This window comes from Ornithorhynchus anatinus, chromosome 5, assembly GCF_004115215.2.
Source record: "Ornithorhynchus anatinus isolate Pmale09 chromosome 5, mOrnAna1.pri.v4, whole genome shotgun sequence".
Lineage (NCBI taxonomy): Eukaryota > Metazoa > Chordata > Mammalia > Monotremata > Ornithorhynchidae > Ornithorhynchus > Ornithorhynchus anatinus.
The window spans coordinates 608,889-627,568 of record NC_041732.1 but is presented as its reverse complement, the minus strand read 5'-3'; the positions used below and the strand labels follow the sequence as shown (position 1 = coordinate 627,568).

General features: G+C 61.1%; 2 protein-coding genes across 3 annotated transcripts; one reads left to right on the top strand and one right to left on the bottom strand.

Moving 5' to 3' along the window:
• Window positions 1–2,300: 2,300 nt before the first annotated feature.
• On the top strand, window positions 2,301–14,470 carry EXOC3L2 (exocyst complex component 3 like 2). 2 transcript variants are annotated; one of them, XM_029065213.2, is made up of 12 exons: window positions 2,301–2,356; window positions 5,986–6,597; window positions 7,498–8,119; window positions 8,402–8,516; window positions 10,500–10,610; window positions 10,737–10,837; window positions 11,005–11,115; window positions 11,327–11,462; window positions 12,054–12,176; window positions 13,032–13,187; window positions 13,344–13,465; window positions 13,994–14,470. In XM_029065213.2, exons 2-12 carry the CDS (start codon window positions 5,997–5,999, stop codon window positions 14,256–14,258), a joined length of 2,463 nt encoding a protein of 820 aa, XP_028921046.1. In that variant the 5' UTR covers window positions 2,301–2,356; window positions 5,986–5,996; the 3' UTR covers window positions 14,259–14,470. The 2 variants fall into 2 exon arrangements, with proteins under 2 accessions (XP_028921046.1, XP_028921047.1); XM_029065214.2 differs by having other exon boundaries at window positions 2,310–2,356; window positions 5,989–6,597.
• A 2,280-nt stretch (window positions 14,471–16,750) lies between these two features.
• BLOC1S3 (biogenesis of lysosomal organelles complex 1 subunit 3) lies at window positions 16,751–18,638 on the bottom strand. Its single transcript, XM_007656504.3, has one exon. It carries the CDS (start codon window positions 18,355–18,357, stop codon window positions 17,803–17,805), a length of 555 nt encoding a protein of 184 aa, XP_007654694.1. The 5' UTR covers window positions 18,358–18,638; the 3' UTR covers window positions 16,751–17,802.
• Window positions 18,639–18,680: the final 42 nt, after the last annotated feature.

Below are 18,680 nucleotides of genomic sequence, written 5' to 3'. Positions count from 1 at the left end.
CTCCTCTAATGCCAACCTTCTCACTGTACCTCGATCTCATCTATCTCACCATCGACCTCCCGCCCACATCCTGCCTCTCCTGCCTGGAACACCCTCCCTCTTCATATCTGACAGAAGTTCACTCTACCCACCTTCTAAGCCAACCTGAAATCACATCTCCTCCAAGAGGCCTTCTCTAACTAAGCCCCATAGCCCTTATATACCTATCCATAATTTTATTTATTTATGTCTCTCTCCCCCTCTAGACTGTAAGCTCACTGTGGGCAGGGAATGTGTCTGCCAACTCTGTTATATTATACTCTCCCAAACGCTTAGTACAGTGCTCTGTACCAACTGACTGATTGCTCCGTACATAGTGAGGGCTCAATACAGTTGATTGATTGATTGAAGCCCTCTTGGAGGCGATGTGATTTTTAATAAGGATTCAAAGGTGGGGAGAACGATGGTCTGTCGGATATAAAGGGGGAGAATTCCAGGCCAGAGGCAGGACGTGGGCAAGGGGTGGGTGCTAAGATAGACGAGATCAAGGTATAGTGAACACGTTGGCATTAGAAGAGTCAAGTGTGTGGATTGGGCTGTAATAGGAAATCAGGGAGGTGAGGTAGGAGGAGGTCACCTGATTGAATGCTTTAAAGCCAAGGGTGAGGAGTTTCTGTTTGATATGGAGGGATGGGATATTAATGACTATCTCCCTGCTAGATTATCCGCTGCTTTTTCTGTCCTCTGCCACACGTGCCCCCTACACTGCCCTGATAATAATAATTATCATGGTACTTAAGTGCTTACTATGTGCCAAGCACTGTTCTAAGGCTCTGGGGTAGATACAAGATAATCAGTTTGGACACAGTCCCTGTCCCACATTCCATCCATCCATCCATCCATCCATCCATCCATCCATCCATCCATCCATTCATTCAATCGTATTTATTGAGCGCTTACTATGTGCAGAGCACTGTACTAAGTGCACGGAAAAGTACAATCTACCAATAAACAGGCAAATTCCCTGCCCACAGTGAGCTTACAGTCTGCGGGGGAGACACATGAATATAAATAAATAAATAAATAAATAAATAAATAAATAAATAAATAAATAAACAAACAGATATGTACATAAAGTGCTGCCGGGCCCGGGAGGGGGATGAATCAAGGAAGCAAGTCAGGGCAATGCAGAAGGAAGTGGGGAAAGAGGAAAGGGGGGCTTAGTCAGGGAAGGTCTTTTGGAGGAGATTCATTCATTCATTTAATCGTATTTATTGTTACTCTGTGCAGTGCACTGTAGTAAGGGCTTGGAAAGTACAATCTGGCAACAAATAAAGACAATCCCTACCCAACAAAGACCTCACAGTCTAGAAGGGGGGAAACAAATAACAAAACAAACGAAAACAAGTAGATGGGCATCAATAGCATCAGTATAAAGAAACAGAATTCTAGATATATACACATCATTAATAAAATAAATAGAATAATATGTACATATATACACAAGTGCTGTGGGGCGGGGAGGGGGGTAGAGCGGAGGGAGGAAGTCGGGGAGAAGGAGCAGAGGAACAGGGGGTCTCAGTCTGGGAAGGCCTTCTGGAGGAGGTGAGGTTTCAGGGCCTTCAATAAGGCTTTGAAGGAGGGGGAGAAGAATTGTCTGTCGGATTTGTGGAGGTCAGGGGTTCCAAGCCAGAGGGAGGACGTGGGTGAGGGGTCGACAGTGAGTTAGATAGATAGATGGAGGTACAGTGAGAAGGTTAACGTTAGAGGAGCGAAGCGTGCGGGCAGGGTTGTAGTGGGGTGAGTTAGGAGAGGGCAAGGTAATCGACTGCTTTAAAGCCAACGGTGAGGAGTTTTTGTCGGATACGGAGGTGGATGGGCAACCACACACGGAGTTCACGGACTTACTCCCCATTTTCCAGATGAGGGAACTGAGGCCCAGAGGAGTGAAGTGAGTTGCCCAAGGTCACACAGCCGCCAAGTGGCCGAGTCGGGATGAGAACCCAGCTCCGGCCAGTAAGCCATGCTGCTTCTCCTGCTGCTGATCCCCTGCCCTCCCCGTCCAGTGCAACGGGCCGGGCCCCAAGGGGTTCGGGACGGGCAGAGCCACGGTGGCCTTTTCCGGTAGGGGCCCCGCTGGGCTCGTATCCGCCGCCTTCAGACAGATACGGCCCTTCCCGCCTCCTCCCCCCGGGGGGCCTCCGACAGCTCGCAGGGAGGGGGAGGAGCTTCCTGCCAGGAAATTGACACCTCCTGCCCCCCCTCCTGCCCCCCCGACCCCCCTTTCCCCCCCGCACCGCCTGCTCCCATTGCTAGCAGGACCTCTGGCCGGGCTGGACGCTCACAAGTGACCAGAGGGAAGAAGGCAGCGGGACAGGTAGGAGCAATGATCCCCCCGCCGGCCCCGTCCTTACCCCGGGGTCTGCCTTCGGGGACCGGCTAGAGGGGGCATCTCAGAGAGGAGGAGGAGAATCTTTCCATCGGGGAAACTGAGGCACCGCTAAAGAGAATGCAGCATGGAGCTTGTGGGTTCGACGGTCTCTGACGGGGGAGCGGGGAAGACTAGAGAAGCCCGACAGCAGGACTGGAATGGGAGAGATCCGAGGGGTAGGGCTGGTAGGTGATGGACCCCTGGGGCCAGGAGAGAAGGGGAGAGGTAGGGGACAGACTGCAGAGGGGCAGAATTAGGGGAGGGGTCTCTGTACAGGTCGAGCGGGTGGGGAGGCAATGGAGGGGGTGGAAGAGATGGGGTTACCCAGGCCGAGGGTGCTGAGTTGGACAGAGCCGGGGATGGGGGCCCCCGAAGAAGCTAAATCAGTGTCCCAGAAATTGGGGGGGCGCAGTGGGTGGCGGTGGTGGTTTAGGGGATGGGTGGAGGAAGAGGCTTTGGTTCTTGACATCCCGCCCCCCGGGAGGGGAGGAGGCCAGGCAGAGTCGGGGGGGGGGGGGCGAGGAGTCGGGGGGGGGGGTGGGGGGAGAGACCGGGAGGAGACCGGGTGGGAGGGAGGGAGGAGGGACAGGCCGGGCCGGCCGGGAAATGAGTCAGGCAGGGTTGGAGGGGCACAGGGCGCCAGAGGGGAAGAGGTTGAGATGCTTGCACGGAGGGAGGGGGTCAGCAGGTCATCCGGGGGGCATCCGGAGCCGGAGGGCAGAGGTCATTTATGCAAGGAGCCCTGCCCACTCCGTAGCCATACTTGTTAAGTGCTTACCGTCTGCCAAGCACTGTTCTGAGCACTGGGGTAGATACGAATTCAGCAGGTCGGACACAGTCCCCGTCCCACATGGGGCTCACACTCTTATCCCCCTTTTACAGATGAGATGACTGAGGCACAGAGAAGTTAAGTGGCTTGCCCGAGGTCACAGCAGACGTGTGGCGGAGCCTGGATAAGAAGCCAGGTCCTTCTGGCTCCCAGGCCCGTGCCCGATCCACTAAGCCACGGCGACTCCTGTCTGCCGAGGATGGGGTGCCGGGGTTGGACTGAGGGCAGGGGTGGCAGACTCAGGGGCCTGTGGCACTGGAAAGAGAAGGACGAGGGAGTGCTGGCTCATCGTCTCCTTAACCCCTGTGCATTCGGGGGAAGATGATGGCCAGACACGTCCGCCGCCACCGTCGGGGATGGCTCTTTCCGCCCCGGCGTCGCACGGCAGCGGGGTGGGGGGCGCATTTCTGACTGCGCGGTAGTGGGCAGGGACCCTTGAACAAGTCCCAGGGGTCTGGGGTCTCCACCCGTAGAGGCTCAAGGAGAGAAAGGGCAGACCCCGCCAGCCGGATGGGCTAAAATGATCAATCTATGTTTCCTGAGGGCCTGCGGTCTGTGGAAGCACTGTAATTCCTGTCCAATCAATCAGTGGTATTTATGGAGCACTTATTCTACACAGAGCACTGTACCAAACGCTTGGGGGCAGTACAGTAGAGGTAGTACCCTACCTCCGGGTACTTACCCTGGCTCCCCTCCTCCTAGGCTCCGGCTGGTCCTCTTCTTGGCTCCTCTCAAGCCATCCTAGTCACTGCTTCATTCTCATCTCTCTCACCTTCGACCCTCTTGCTCATGTCCTCCCTTCCACCTGGAACTGCCTCCCCCTTTAAGTTCAGAGAAATCAGAAGGACCCGCGTTCTGATCCCGGCCCCGCCACTTGTCCGCTGCGTGACCTTTGGGCAAGTCGCTTTACATCTCTGGGCCTCATTTTCCTCATCCGTAAAATGGGAATTAAGACTTGAGCCCCACGTGTGTCCAATCCAACCGACTTGTATCTACCCCAGCGCTTAGGACAGCGCCTGGCATTTAGTAAGCGGTTAACAGATACAATTATTATTATTATTCCTGTAGACGGGTGCTCTCCCCATCACTGAAAACCCACTTCCACCAGGAGACCTTCCCTGACTATCCTATCATCTCCCCACTCTAGCCCCTCCAGCACTTCCACCTCACCTAAGCACTTAGGTACTTGTCCCCACCCCATGGCCATGGCACTTATGTCCCTATCTTTATTTTTTTTATGGCATTTGTTAAGTGCTTACTATGTGCCAGGCACTATATTATGCGCTGGGGTAGATACAATCTAAACAGTTTGGACACAGTCCTTTTCCCAGATGGGGCTCACAGTTTTAATCCCCATTTTCCAGCTGAGGTAACTGAGGCACCGAGAAATTAAGTGACTTACCCAAAGTTACACAGCAGACGAGTGGCAGAGCTGGGATTAGAACCCAAGTCTTTCTGACTCCCAGACCCGAGCTCTTTCCAGTAGGCCACGCTTCTTCCCCTACCTTCAACTTATTTTAGTGTCTTCCCTCCTTGAGGAAAGGTATCACGATTTTAACTCTTTGGTACTCTCCCAGGTACTTAGTACGGCAACCTGCACAAGGTCCATGCTCAGTTAATACGATCGACTGATTATACTGAGGGCTGTGGAGGGTTCAGTCGAGTGAGCAGGCTTGATGCCTTCCTTCAGGAAGCTTACAGTCTCACGGGGGAGGCTGACTGAAATAATTCAGACAGGAAGGAGAAGGGCAAGGGCTGTGTCCATCAGTGAGTGCTTCAGTAGTCTGGTGGAGAAGTCGAGGTGGACACAAGGGCATAGGTGGGGCCAAATAACCCCAGAGCCCATTGGGGGATATCAATCAATCGATCAATTGATCAATGGTATTTATTGACACTTACTTTGTGCAGGGCACTGTACTAAGTGCTTGGGAGAGTACTGTACATCAGAATTAGTAGACACGTTCCCTGCCCATAACGAGCTTACAGTCTAGAGGGCTATAACTTGGGGAGATGCCTGGAGGCAGAGGACTGGACCGGATCACCTCCACTGGACTCCCCCAGCTCTGGTGGGGAGCTCTGTGCCTCGGGAGGTGGGGGGGAAAAGTGACGGCGGAAGGTTCAGGGCCACGGTTGCTGTTGGTCCAGGGCCCCCTCCCTGGCTAGAAACTCTGACCTCCCAGGGCCAAGGGGGATCGAGTCCCTGAGGCCCGACTAACCCCGGTCGGGCTGTTCCACGCTGGAGCACTGCCAAGGCTTTGTGCCGGCCTCGCTACCCCAATGGGTGAGGTGGGTAGTTCTGCCAAGCCCCGGACACCGGCGTCCAGAAATGGGTCTTGCCCCCTCTCCCCCCCCACAGGACCTATGTATATATGCATATATCTATAATTCTATTTATTTATATTGATGCCTGTTTACCTATATTGATGTCTGTCTCTCCCCTTGACTGTGAGCCTGTTGTCTCTCTTTATTGCTGTATTGTACTTTCCAAGAACTTAGTTCAGTGCTCTGCATACAGCAAGCGCTCAATAAATACGATTGAATGATTCTGGGAAGGCTTAGCTGGCCCATGCAAACTGGAAGGGAGGGGACACACAGGAGGGAGCCCCCCACCCACACACTCCCCGTAGGTCAGACGATACCTTGACCCTCTCCCCCAGGCCAGGAGTGGCCTCTGACCATCCCTCCCCCCAGCCCCCCCGCTCATTTGTCAGACATTGTCACTGACCCTTCCCCTCCCTCTCCCCAGCAGGCTGGACCATGTCCACCTTGAGGAATTTCCGCAGCCCCGGGCCCAGGGATCCGCCTCGCCCCACCACCCTGCAGCTGAAGCCCACCAGGAGTGACAATCCCTTTGAAGCCTCGGCCACCACAGAGGAGGAGGAGGAGGAAGAGGGGGAGAGGAGGGAGGGGGCCGGGGGGAGCCGGTCCAGCTCCTGGGAGGACCCCAGCCCCTCGCTGCCCAACGGAGGCAGCTACCGCCGTGCCACGCTGGAGAAGCTGGTGGGCCTGTCTCCCTTCCGGCTGGGCAAGAGTCCTTCGCGTAGGGGCAGCCCGGGCGAGGGCGAGCCTCGCTCCTTCCTAGACCGGGTGTTGGGCTCCGGACCAGGCCCTCGCCGCAGCTCCGAGGATTTCAGCCTCCTGCAGAGGCTCAACGGGAGGCCGCCCAAATGGAGCCTGGGCAGCCTGCTGGAGCCCGAGACCCCGACCCGCCTGCCCCTGCCCTTCCTCCGCCTGGGCCGCGGCCCCAAGCCCCGTCGCGCCTCCCTGGTGGATCGTCTGCTGCCCGCGGCGCCGGCTCCGGCCCCCGCCTCGGCCCCCAAACCTCCGGAGCCCCCGCAGGCCAAGGAGCCATTGTCTGGTGAGAGGCGGCTGGAGGGAGGCCGGGGCAGGACTCCTGGGTCCCCTGCCCCACGGGGCCACCAGCACGTATGGAGCACCTGGCCCTCTCCAGGGAACGGGTTCACCACTCCCTCACAGGCCCACATCCGGCAAGGAGAGGGTGCTGGTGGGGGTCAGCGGGACCTGAGGCTCGGAGGAGGGCACCGCCCTCCTACCCGTGTCGGCTTCTGCCCGGCCTGACCCTGGCAGAAGAACTCTCCGGGCTCGGCTCCGCTCTGCCGTCTCCGGTCCAGTTGCTATTCTTGCCTTGAGTCCCCTGGGAGGGGGCGGGCAAGGGGCAGGTCCTACGCAACCAGGCGGCGCCCGGGGTACCCGGCTGACAGCTCCCCGCTGCCCCCGGCCGCGCCCGCACCCCCCTCCTGTCCCCGGAGCGGCAGAAATAGCCCCTGGACGGGAAGCTGCATCCGGACCGGGAGGAAATAGAGGGGGGTGGAGGTGAAGGGGGGGGTCACGGGGGCCCTGGGCCCCTGGGGAGCCCCTTCATCCCTCCCCATAGGCCCCTCCCACACCCTCCCTGGGGGCGAGGGCAGGAGCAGCAGAGCCTCGGGAGGCTGGCCCCCTCCCCTCCTTGACCCCTGACCTCTGACCTCCATCTCAGCCCTCACTCTGGAGGGGACCTCCAGTTTCAAGTGGCTTCCCCGGGCCTGGTCCTCCTCCAGCTCGTTCAAACCCAGTTGTCCGGGCCTAGCATCAGTGCAGGCCCCCAGCCCTTCCCCTCCAGCCTCTGGTCCTGACCGTCTGTGGCCTCACTCTCTCTTGCTCTGTCTCTGCTCTCCTCCCCTGGCCTCCCGTCTCGACTTTCCCGGCGCACCCCCCCGCCCCCGCCGCCCCCCTTCCCTCTCTCTCTTCACGGAAACAGTTCTGGAGATCCTGGAGCTAATCCAGCAGCGAGAGCTGGCCCGGGCCGACGAGCACATCTTGGAACTGGAGGCCGAGGAGTTGGCAGCGGGCTCCGCGCCGGCCGGAGCGGGCAGGGCCGGGGGCCGGCGTGCACGGGATGTGGCGTTGCTGTATGAGGCTCTGCAGCGGGAGCTCTGGACCGTGGTGGCCGAGACCCTGGCGGCCCCCGGAGCGGCTGGGGGGCCCGGGGGACCCCTGGCTCAGCTCGGGCAGGTGCTGAAGCAGGAGGAGGCGGCTGACCGGCGGCGGGGACCTGGAGGCTCACGGGAGCTGCGGGCCCACTGGGCGGAGGCTGTGTGCCGGGTGGCGGGCGAGCGCCTGGCAGGGGCGGGGGCGGGGACGGAGTCGGGCGGGGGGCTGGCCAGCCGGCTGGAGGGCTTGCAACGCCGCCTGCTAGAGGACTTGGGCGCCGTGCGCTCCCGCCTGGCCCCCGCCTACCCGCCCTGCCTGGGCGCCTTCAGAGTCTATCTCCGGGGCTACCACGGAGGCCTGGCGGCCTGGATGAGGTCCACCGCTTGCCAGGGACTGCTGCTGCCCGACCGCCTCGCCCTGCTACACTGGCACAACCACGTGTACCCACGGTGAGCCTAGGCAGAAACCAGACGGGGTCACTCCGGGGACAGAGGGTCAGTGTCTCTCCATCTGTCCATCTGACCCTCTGACCTAGCGGGGGGCAGATCTGGGGGTGGGGCAGGGACTGGACTGGGGTACCACCTCCCCTACCGTCCCCAACCCTCTCTGCCCCACCACACCGCTGACCCCCTCTCCTCCACCAGCTCCCTTCCCCCTTCCCCTCCTCCCCGCCTCCCCTTTGCCCCCACTTTGATGCAAAACAACACTTTCTCCTCCCTGCCTTTTTCCAGGGAGATCTTGGGCAGGGCAGACCTGGCAGCCCTGGAGGGCACAGATGAGCTGGGGCCCCTGCTGGCCCCCCCGACCCTGAGAAGGCTGGAGGATGAATGTGTCACCGATGTCAAGGTACCAGGGCAGAGGGGCCTGGGAGCGCAAGCAGGGGCTGGGATCGCAGAGCACCAGAGAAATAGACCTCGAAGGCCTGGCCCCCTACGGGACCCCTGCAGGGCAGACAAGAGGGTCATCTGAGCAGTGACCCTCTCCCTCTGCTGCGGGGACTCACCTGGACTCTAGTAGAGGGGAGAGGCTGGAGCTGGGGGATGGGAGTGAAGTCCGGATGGGGGGCGCTGGGTGGTCTGGGACTGGGAAATGGAGTCTGGGGGCTGGATATGCTGGGGATGGGGCTACTTCAGAATCGTTCGATGGTTACCGTTCCTCTACACATCAAGCAGAAAGTCCCAACAGTGAGCTTTAAAGCATTCATTCCATCACCTCTCTTCCCACTACTTATCCTTGTTCCTCTCCTCCTACACCCAGCTTGTACTCTTTGCTCCCCTAAAGTCAACCTTCTCACTGTGCCTCCTTTCCTCTCACACCTCTGACCTTCTGCTCACATCCTCCCTTCTTCCTGGAACCCCCTCCCCCTTCACATCCTGCAGACAACTGTGCCTCCCCCTCTTCAAAGCTCCACTCCTCCTGGAAGCCTTCCCTGATTAGTTCCTCATCCCCCCCCTTACCATATATCCAATCCATCTGGCACTTCAGCTCTACCAGCTCACCTAAGCCGTTGGGTACTCACAGCCAGACCTCGGTAGTGCTGATCTCCACATCTTTATACTTCATTCATTCATTCAGTTGTATTTATTGAGCGCTTACTGTGTGCAGAGCACTGTACAGAGCATCTGGGAGCACATGAGAGTACAAGGAGAAGCAGTGTGGCCTAGTGAATAGGGCACAGGCCTGAGAGTCAGAAGGCCATGGGTTCTAATCCTGGCTCCCCCACTTGTCTGCTGGGTCACCTTGAGTAAGTCATTCCAAAATTCTCTGGGCCTCAGTTACCTTATCTGTAAAATGGAGATTAAGACTGTGAGTCCCACGTGGGGCAGGGACCGTGTCCATCCTGATTATCTTTTATCTCCCCCAGTGCTTAGAACAGTGCTTGGTGCATAGTAAGCCCTTAACAAACACGGTTATTATTATTACAATACAGCAATAAACAAACACATTCCCCATCCACAATGAGCTCTCCATCCCTTTACCTGGGATTATTTTTATGCCCGTTTCCCCCACTAGATTGTAGACTCCTTGAGATCAGTCGGTCAGTGGTACTAATGATGTTGGTATTTGTTAAGCGCTTACTAGGTGCAGAGCACTGTTCTAAGCGCTGGGCAGATACAGGGTCATCAGGTTGTCCCACTTGAGGCTCACAGTCTTCATCCCCATTTTACAGATGAGGTCACTGAGGCACAGAGAAGTGAAGTGACTTGCCCACAGTCACACAGCTGACAAGTGGCAGAGGTGGTTATTATGTGCAGACACTGAACTTTGTGCAGAACACTTTACTAAGAACTTGAGATCAGGGAACCTGTCTACTAACTACTGAACCATCCCGAGGGCTTCTGCAGTGCTCTGCCCACAGTAGGCTCTTGGGCAATACTATCGACTGATGGATTGATTGAGCTAGACTGGGGGTGGGGCTGGATGGGGGGAATGGGCTAGACCTGGACCTGGGGTTGGAGGCTGGAGGGGTGGGGGCAGCTCAAGCATCCCTTCAGTGGGCCAATTGTATTTATTGAGTGCCGACTATGTGCAGAGCACTCTACTAAGTGCTTGGGAGAGTACAGTAGAACAATAAACAGACACATTCCCTGCCCACGATGAGTTTACAGTTCAGAGGGGGAGACGGACATTAATACAAATAAATTACAGATTTTACACCTTCACTTGGTGGGTTCTGGGGGTTTAGGAGTGTGAGGCGTGGGGCTGGACGGGGCCGGAGGGGTGGTGAAATCTGACAATGCCTAGAGAGAGCGGGGTGATGGTGTCCACTGACCTTTGGCGGAGGGCCCACTGACATCGCCCCCCACGCCGACCCTTTGGCCTCCCCAGGCCCAGACCCGGGCGGCGCTGCTGCAAACCCTGCAGGAGGAAGAGGAGCGCTGGGCGGCACCGGCCCGGCCCGAGGACGAGACCGGCAGCCTGGCCCGGACCGTGTGCGGGGTATGGAGCCGGGTGGGGGGAGAGGCGGGCGGGTGGGGGGAGGGATGTGGAGGGAGGGAGGAGGAAGAGACAGTGGGCCGGGGGAGGGGGCAGGGCAGTCCCCCTCTCACAGCGCCTGTCCCCCAGTTGCTGGAGGAGCACACGGAGCGAGCCCCCAGTGTCAGCCCCGAGTTCCAGGAGCGGGTGACCCTCTGCTGCCTGGGGGCCCTGGCCGAGTTCCTGCAGAGGTACGGTCAGAGGAGTAGGGGGAGCTGGGAAGGGGCCGGGAAGGGACTGGGGGGCACGTCGGGGGTCAGGGCCCTGTCTGCAGCGGGGGCACGGGGGTTGGGCGAGAGGCCCGAGTCAAGGGCCCGGACCCTCTCCGATCTCCCACGGCCCCCCCGCCCCCACCCAGTTTCCAGCAGCGCGTGGAGCGTTTCCACGAGAATCCCAGCACGCGGGACCTGCCGCCGGACAGTTACACGTGCAGGACCATCACCCTGGTCAACTGCTGCCCCCCTGTTCGGTGAGCCCGCTTTTGGGGGTTCCTGGGAGAGTGGGAGAAAACCTAGCAGGGTGACCAGTTGGGACCTGGGCTGGGACAATGCTGGCGGTCGAGGGGCACCCTTCGCCTCCACCTCCTCCACCATGCATAAGGGCTGTGGGCTGGAGGTCCGGGGGGCTAGAATGATGGGACCTGAAAAGGATGGGGTGGAGCAACTTTCCTCCCCGGTCAGGGTGCTGGCAGAGCAGCTGGCCCGGGCAGGGCCGCTGGAGAGCGAAGCCATGCGGGAGACGGCCGCCTCGGCGTTGGAGCGGGTGACCCGGCTGTGCCACCGCGTGCTGGCCGACAGGCTGTTCCTGGAGTTGCAGGTCAGGGCGGGTAGGCGGGCGAGGGGAGGGGTCTGAAGCGGGGAGCAGGGGGGAGGCTCAGTCCCTGGCTCTTTCCCAGCCACGAGCGGGGTTGGGCTGGCAAGGGCGGCAGGAAAGGAAGAGGCAGAGGAAGGAACGGGGGCGGGGAGGGGGCTCTCAGACACGCAAAGGGGTGGGGGTGGAAGGGCGGGGGTGGGGGCCGGAGGTGGGTGATGCCTGGGTCCCCTCTCCCAATGCTCCCCACTGCGAGTCCCCAGAATAGGTAGCCCCCAGCCTGTCACCCCAACTAGGGCCACCGGCCATGGGGACCAAGCTGGGGGGAGCATCCCCCCTCCCCCGGCCCTCCGGCCCCGTGGGGTATGAGTCCTGGAGCCCTGGGGCCTGGGGCCGTCGTCCGTCCATCCGGCCGGAGACGATTCCTTCCTCTTCCTGGCCTGTGGGCCGGGAGCCAGCAGCCCCAGGCCTGCCCCGGCGCCTTGGCCAGCAGCCGGACCGAGCCGGGCCGGGCCGAGCCTGGGGACGAGTCGGACGCCGTGGTTCCGGCCCCGGCCCTGGCTCCGCTCACAGGGGTCCCGGCTACTTCCCCCCCAGCCCCATTTCAACAAGTTGATGAAGCGGAAGTGGCTGAACAGCTCGGAGGCATTTGACAGTATCTTGGGGACACTGGGGGCCCAGGCCCTGACCCTGCGCCGCATGCACAGTGAGCCCTATCAGGTAGGGGTGTGTGTGTGTGTTGTGTGTGTGTGTGTGTGTGAGGGGAGGGGCCGGCATGAGGGTGTGAGCGAGGCGAGTGGGGAGAGAGCGACGGGGGATCGGGACAGGGATGGAAGAGGGCGTATAGAGAAAAAAGGAAGGGAGGGAGAAAAGGAATGTGGGCTGGAGAGAGAATCGGTCAGTCAGTCGTATTTATTGAGTGCTACTCCGTGCAGAACACTGTACTACATGCTTGGGAGAGGACAGTGGTGTGGCATAGTGGATAGAGCATGGACCTGGGAGTTGGAAGGACCTGGGTTCTAATTCCGGCTCCGCCACTTGTCTGCAGTGTGACCTTGAGCTAGTTATTCCACTTCTCTGTGCCTCAATCTCCTCATCTATAAAATGGGGATTATGACTCTGAGCCCCATGTGGGACAGGGACTGTGTCCAACCTAACCACCTTGTATCTACCTCAGTGCTCAGTACAGTGCTGGGCACAAAGTAAGCACTTAACAAACGCCTTTAAAAAAAAAAGAGAATATAACAATGCAACGGACGTATTCCCTGCCCACATTGAATTTACAGTAGTCTAGAGGGGGAGAGGGAACAGAGGGGAGGAAAGGATGTTTAATTTATTTATTTATATTAATGCCTGTCTCACGCTCTAGACCGTAAGCTCATTGTGGGCAGGGAGTGTGTCTGTTCCGTTGTTATACTGTATTCTCCCAAGCGCTTAGTACAGTGCGCTGCACTCAGTAAGTGTTGAAGAAATATGAATGAATGAATGGATGGGGGATGGAGGAAGAGAGATCAGGTGAGGGCCGGGGCCGGGACCCCCGGTGACGCTGGGTGGGGCCCCGCGACCCCCGCACAGGTGCTGATGTCGGAGCTGCACCGCCGCGTGCTGGTGGAGTACGTGCGCCGCCTGCTACGGGGCCGGCTCAGCTGCCGCTCCGCACGCTCCCGGGCCCGCGTGGCCGCCAAGCTGAGGGACGAAGCCACCCAGCTACAACGCCTCTTCCGACGCCTGGTCAGTGCTGGGGCCTGGGCTGGGGGAACGGCGACGAGCTGGGGGACGCGGAGGCTGAAAGCCGGGCCGCGGGGGAGACGGGGAGTGATCCAGCTGTGTCTCTCCTCCCGTCATCCGACCCCGACCCTCCCACACACCCTGCGCTGGGGTACTCAGGAGTCACAGGCCTCGTGGCTGGACGCGGTGGTCCCCCACCTGGCCGACGTCCTGCAGCTGGAGGACACGCCCAGCATCCAGGTGGAGGTCGGAGGGCTGGTCCGAGATTACCCCGACATCAGGTGAGACCGACAGGGTGATAGGAAAAGCAGGGTCCCCTCCCGTTCCCCCTTTCTTCTGCCCTCCCCTCATGCTATCCTTTTCGTCCCCCCATCCTCTTCCCCTCCCTCCTCTCATTCCCTTCCCCCTCCCATCCCTTTCTCACTCTCATGTCCTTCCCCCATCACTTCTCCCCACTCCCGTTCCCTTATCCCCTCCCTCTTCCTTCTTCCTCTTTCGTCTGCTCCCCTCCCTGCCTCTCCCAACTCCTTCCCCTTGTCTGCCTCTACCGTCAACTCCTATCAGCCTGACCTACTTCTGGGTCAGCTTCCTGGCCCCAGGGAGCAGGGGAGTGGTCCATCCAGGCTTTGGTCTGGGCTTTCCTCCTCCCTGCCCTCTCCCACAGAGAGGCCCTGGAGAGGGGAGGGCAGCCGTGACGATTCCCCACGGTGCAGGAGCCGGGGTGGCAGCTCAGTTGTGGGACCCGCTCCAGGGGTCCCGGCTCCCTCCCGTGCCCACCCCGGCCCTCCCTGGCCATCCGGCTCCCGCAGGAGGAAGCACGTGGCGGCCCTGCTGGACGTGCGGGGCCTGCACGGCGCCGCCGCTCGACACGAGATCCTGGCCGTGGCGCGGGACCTGGAACAGAGCGGGGGGCCGGGGGCGCCCCCCCGGGACCGCGCCTTCTTCGCCGACATCCCTGTGCCCCGTCCGCCCCTGTGCCTCGGCCTGCACCTGGCCCGGCTCCCCATGGCCCACCTCCCCGCGGCCCGCCTCCCACGCCTTAGGCTGCCCCCGAGGCCACGGGCCCAGCCGTGAGCCGGGCTCCGCTTGGCGTGGTCTGCCAGGCTGCCGTCCGCGCCGGGGACCACCGGGCCCCCGCTTCGCCCAGCACTTTACCTGCCGTGGCAGCCCCTGGCCAGCTGCCCCTTGCGCCCCGGCCCTTCGGTGCCCCCCCGCCCCGCTCCCCGGCCTGCAGGGCACTATGAAGGGTCTGCACCGAGGTGAATAAAGACGTTTATTTAACAAGAGTGATAAGGTTGGCTCCCCAAGGGGTCCTTGGGGCCTAGCAGGGGGGTCTCGTGGGGGTGGGCCTGGTCCAGATCATAGCCCTAGACCAGGGCCGCAGGCCCACATTGCCAGACTGGGAGACAGGGGAATGACCCAAGGGCTTGGAAGGCCGGGGGCAAAATCATCCCAGTTACCTTGAGCGTATGCCCTCTGCCCCCTTGGGCTATCCGGCCCTGGCCCCAGCATCCCCGCAGTGGGGAATGTCAACGGGAGGTTCGGAGCCTCGGATGGCCACGATCTCACCGACGTGCGTCACCCTGGACCATCACGGTGGCCACGAGGACCCAGGGGCTCACGGCTCAGGGGAAGGCTCTTGGAGTAAGGGTGTGTATCCACCGAGGGCCGCCCCCACCCCCGGGCCAAGCCGAGTCTCACCTAGCCGGAGACGGCCAGAGACGGGCCGGAAATGGAGCTCACCGTCCTTGGCGCTGGCAGCTTCCGGCCGGATATCCCACCCTTGCCCGGGGGTGCCTGATGTGTGAGGTGTCCACTGAGAGCCAATCCCCCTTCCCCGGACTCCTCCCTGACCTTGATTGGGCAACGATGCCGGGAACCAATGGGGGAATCACCCCACTCCTACTCCGAACCCAAGTCCACGCCCCAGCCCCTAACCTCCAAACCCAAGCTGGGGTCCCACACTCCAACCCCAACTCCCCATTCGGCCCTTTCCGGCTTCTCCACTTTAAATCCCCTCAGCCCTAGGGCCCAGAGCTCTGATCCCTCAGAGGGTGTGTCCACCCTCCCGTCATCCGCCACCCTCCCCTCCCTGACCCCCACGACCCCCCGGCATCGCCTGCCTAGCAGGGCCTGGAGTCCCATCCGTCTCACTCCTGGAAATGCTGTGACAGGAGAAGAATGGGCCCGGGAGGGGGGCCGGGAGGGGGGCCGGGAGGGGGGCCGGGAGGGGGCTCTGCCTGCCTTTCCTCCTCCCCAGGGACCCCAGGACCTGCTTTCCCAGCCCCCTCCCTCTCCCAGTGGCCAGTGGGCTGGCTGAGCTGTGGGGCCGGTGGCGGGGAGGGGCACTGCCAGCAGCCAATCAGCCCAAAGGGATATTTTCAGGGGCCAAGGAGCGCACCATCGCTTCACCCGTGTCCTGTCCCACAGCTGGGCTTCGGACAGAGACGGCACAATGATCCAATTCTTCTGGTGGGGGGAAGACCGTGGGAAAAGCGGGAGGGAAACACAGGGTCAATATTGGCAGGGGGTCAAGGTCAGGGGTCAGCGGCAAGAACCTGGGGGAGGGGTTCTCAGAGGTGAAGGTCACGGGGGTCCGGGTGGCTCGTGGGTTCCGACGCAGAAGGAATAAGCAGTCTCCGGCCTCTGCGGCCTAGGAGATGGGGAGGGAAGGAGGCAGTGGGTGAGCTCCTGGAGCAGGTTAATGATGACTCAGAGAAACAGTGTGGCGTAGTTCAAAGAGCCCGGGCCTGAGAGTCAGAAGAAGGACCTGGGTCCTAATCCCTCTCGGCTGCTTGTCTGCTGTGTGACCTTGGGCAATTCGCTTCACTTCTCTGTGCCTCAGTTCCCTCATCTGTAAAATGGGGACTAAGACCGTGAGCCCCATGTGGGCCATGGACTGCGTCTAACCTGACTAGCTTGTACAGCGCTTAGTACAGTGCTCAACACCTAGTAAGGACTTAACAAATGTCAATATAAAAAACAACAAACCTGTGATCCCGGGCAGACACACTGCAAGGCGGGAGAGGCTAGTGCATTTTAGCGTCTGGCTCCCTGACTAGAGTGTAAGGTCTTTGAGAGCAGGGGTTCTCCCAAGCACTTAGTACACTGCGCGGCAGCAGAAGCAGTGGTAGAAATTTTATTTATTAAGTGCTTACTGTATACAGCGCACTATATAAGCGCTGGGAAAAAATATACGGAGCCCATCATTGGGCAGGGATCATCTCTGTTGACAAATTGTACATTCTGAGGGCTTAGTACAGTGCTGTGCACGCAGTAAGTGCTCAATAAATACGACTGACTGACTGACTGAATGAGACATTCCTAGTGGCTCTGGGGGCTACCAAGCCGGGGGTTACCAGTGTAATCAATCTGCACTGCATTGGCTCTCAATAAATACTACCGATTGATGGGTAGGGCAGAGCTCTGCAGAGCTTCGGGCAGAAGGGTCGGTTGTGGTCCCAGCCGGCCACCATCTGGCCTCCATCTGGGGCAGGTCAGCCTGAGCCATCAGTGAGAACTTCGGAGCATCGCAAGTGTTCAGAAAACAGACGAAGCAGGCCGGGCTCGTTAACACAAATATCCTATTGGCAAGCGCAGCGCCGTCTCATTAACGTAAGCATTCTCTATTCCACGGCCTCCGTAACCGATTTCAGGGTCCCCCACAATGACGCATGGAACTGAGTCCTCTCCTCAAGGGTGCTGGCGGCTCAAGAAAGAGAGAAGAGGGCGCGGGACCCCACCACGCCCAGCCTGTCCTCCAAGGACACCTCCTCCGGGACGTCTTTACAGCCTGGCCTCGTTTCCCGGCTGCGCCGCACCCTCAAGCCCGCCTTCCCCGACCTCGCCCTCCACTCACCCCACAACCACGGGCTTAGGTCACTGCCTCCCCCCAGCCTGGCAGCACCCCCAGGGTGGGGACAGAGTCCAGAGCTCCATGGGTCCCGGAATGGCGAGCTGGTACTGTGGGGAGAGACGACCCCAGGGTCTCCATGAGAAGGGCAGGGCCCGGCCCTCTCGAAGGCACTGGGTTGCGGCAGGGGACGCTGGGGACCGGGAATCGGCCTGATCCCGCCGCAGTCACCGGGGCCCGTCCCGGCTACACCCTTCACCCGGGGTCCCGACCCTCACGAGAGCAGAGTAGGGCTGAGGGGTCCTCGTTTCCAAGGGCGAACTGACTGGGAAGCGATGGGATACGGAGGAAAAGGGCAGCCAGGGCATGAGCCCCCCGCCCCTCCCCACAATCCCTACACCCTCCTGGCCAGCCCCGCTGGAGAAGGGGACGGCCCGAGATGTCCCCTTATTGCCTTCCGGTGTCCAGTCACGGGGCCCGGTGAGGGTCGACCCAGGCCGGGCTCACCGATCGATCCACCCGGCCGAAGCCCCCGGATCCCCACTGGAACCCGCCGGGCCGGGGGCGCCCCCCTGAACCCTCCCCGACGCCCCCTCCCCGCCCGCATCCCCCAACAGATCCACCCACCAGGGTCCGCCGGGGACACGGCCTGGAGGGGAGAGGCGCGGGGCGGCCCCCAGCCCACCGACCGTACCGGAGCGGGGTCGGGCCGGGGTCCCCGACAACCCCGTCCCAGGCAGGTGGAGGTCGGGGTCCTTGGGGAGGTTAGGGGGGGTCCGGGGCGTCGGGGTGGGGCGGCAGGCGGATGTCCGGCAGGAGGCCGCAGCTGGTGATGATGTCGATCTGCTCGGCCACGGCGCGAAGGTCGCCGCGGGCCAGGCGGATGCTGTGGGCCGCCCCGAGGACGGCCCCCTGGGCGCTGCCCAGCTGGGCGCTGAGCCCCCCGATGTCGTGGCTGGCGGTGCGGTAGAGGCGGCTTAGCGCGGCCCGCACGTCGTGGCCCAACCGGTCGTTGCTCTCCAGCAACTTCTGCTGCAGCAGCGACGGGCAGCGGCCGGCGGGCGACTGGAAGGCCGCCACCGGGCCCTCTTCCTCGGCCACGGCCTCCCTTAGCACGACGAGGGGCGGCAGGTGGCAGCGGGCCGGCAGGGCCTCCCGGGCCTCGCCCTCCGAATCCGTCTCCTCCGCCTCCCCGGGGACCTGCAGGCCGGCCGGGGCTCCGGCGCCCACGGAGCTCAGGTACAGCTCCTCCTCGTCGTCGTCGTCGTCGGTCTCCTCCGCCTCGCCGGGCACCACCGTGTCCTGCCGGGCCCGGGCCATGGCGCGGCGGGGCGGGAAAACGAGGTCGGGCCAGGTGCGGTGCAACGAGGGCTAAGGCGAGGCGGAAGCGCTAGGCCGGAACCCGCGGCGGCGGGGCCGTTCTCCTAGAATGATAAATAATAATATTAAAAATGGCAGCTGTTCAGCGCTTACTTGGGGAGAAGCACCGTGGCGAGCGCCACCGGCGGGGGAGGGGGGGGCGCCTAGCCCCGGAGGTCCGGCACCGGGTCCGGGAGGAGGCCCCCGGGGCGGCGGGATCACGTGAGCGGCGGGGAGGCGGGCCGCAGCCCGGGTCACGTGGGCAGGACCGGCCGGTCCGGGGG

What these genes read in the sequence shown, in the direction of transcription:
- EXOC3L2 (XM_029065213.2), top strand. Translation starts at nt 5,997, where the DNA reads ATGTCCACCTTGAGGAATTTCCGCAGCCCCGGGCCCAGGGATCCGCCT. An exon ending in GGCCAAGGAGCCATTGTCTG is followed by an intron (nt 6,598 to 7,497) that starts GTGAGAGGCGGC and finishes TCACGGAAACAG; the next exon opens with TTCTGGAGATCCTGGAGCTA. An exon ending in AATGTGTCACCGATGTCAAG is followed by an intron (nt 8,517 to 10,499) that starts GTACCAGGGCAG and finishes TGGCCTCCCCAG; the next exon opens with GCCCAGACCCGGGCGGCGCT.
- BLOC1S3 (XM_007656504.3), bottom strand. Translation starts at nt 18,357, where the DNA reads ATGGCCCGGGCCCGGCAGGACACGGTGGTGCCCGGCGAGGCGGAGGAG.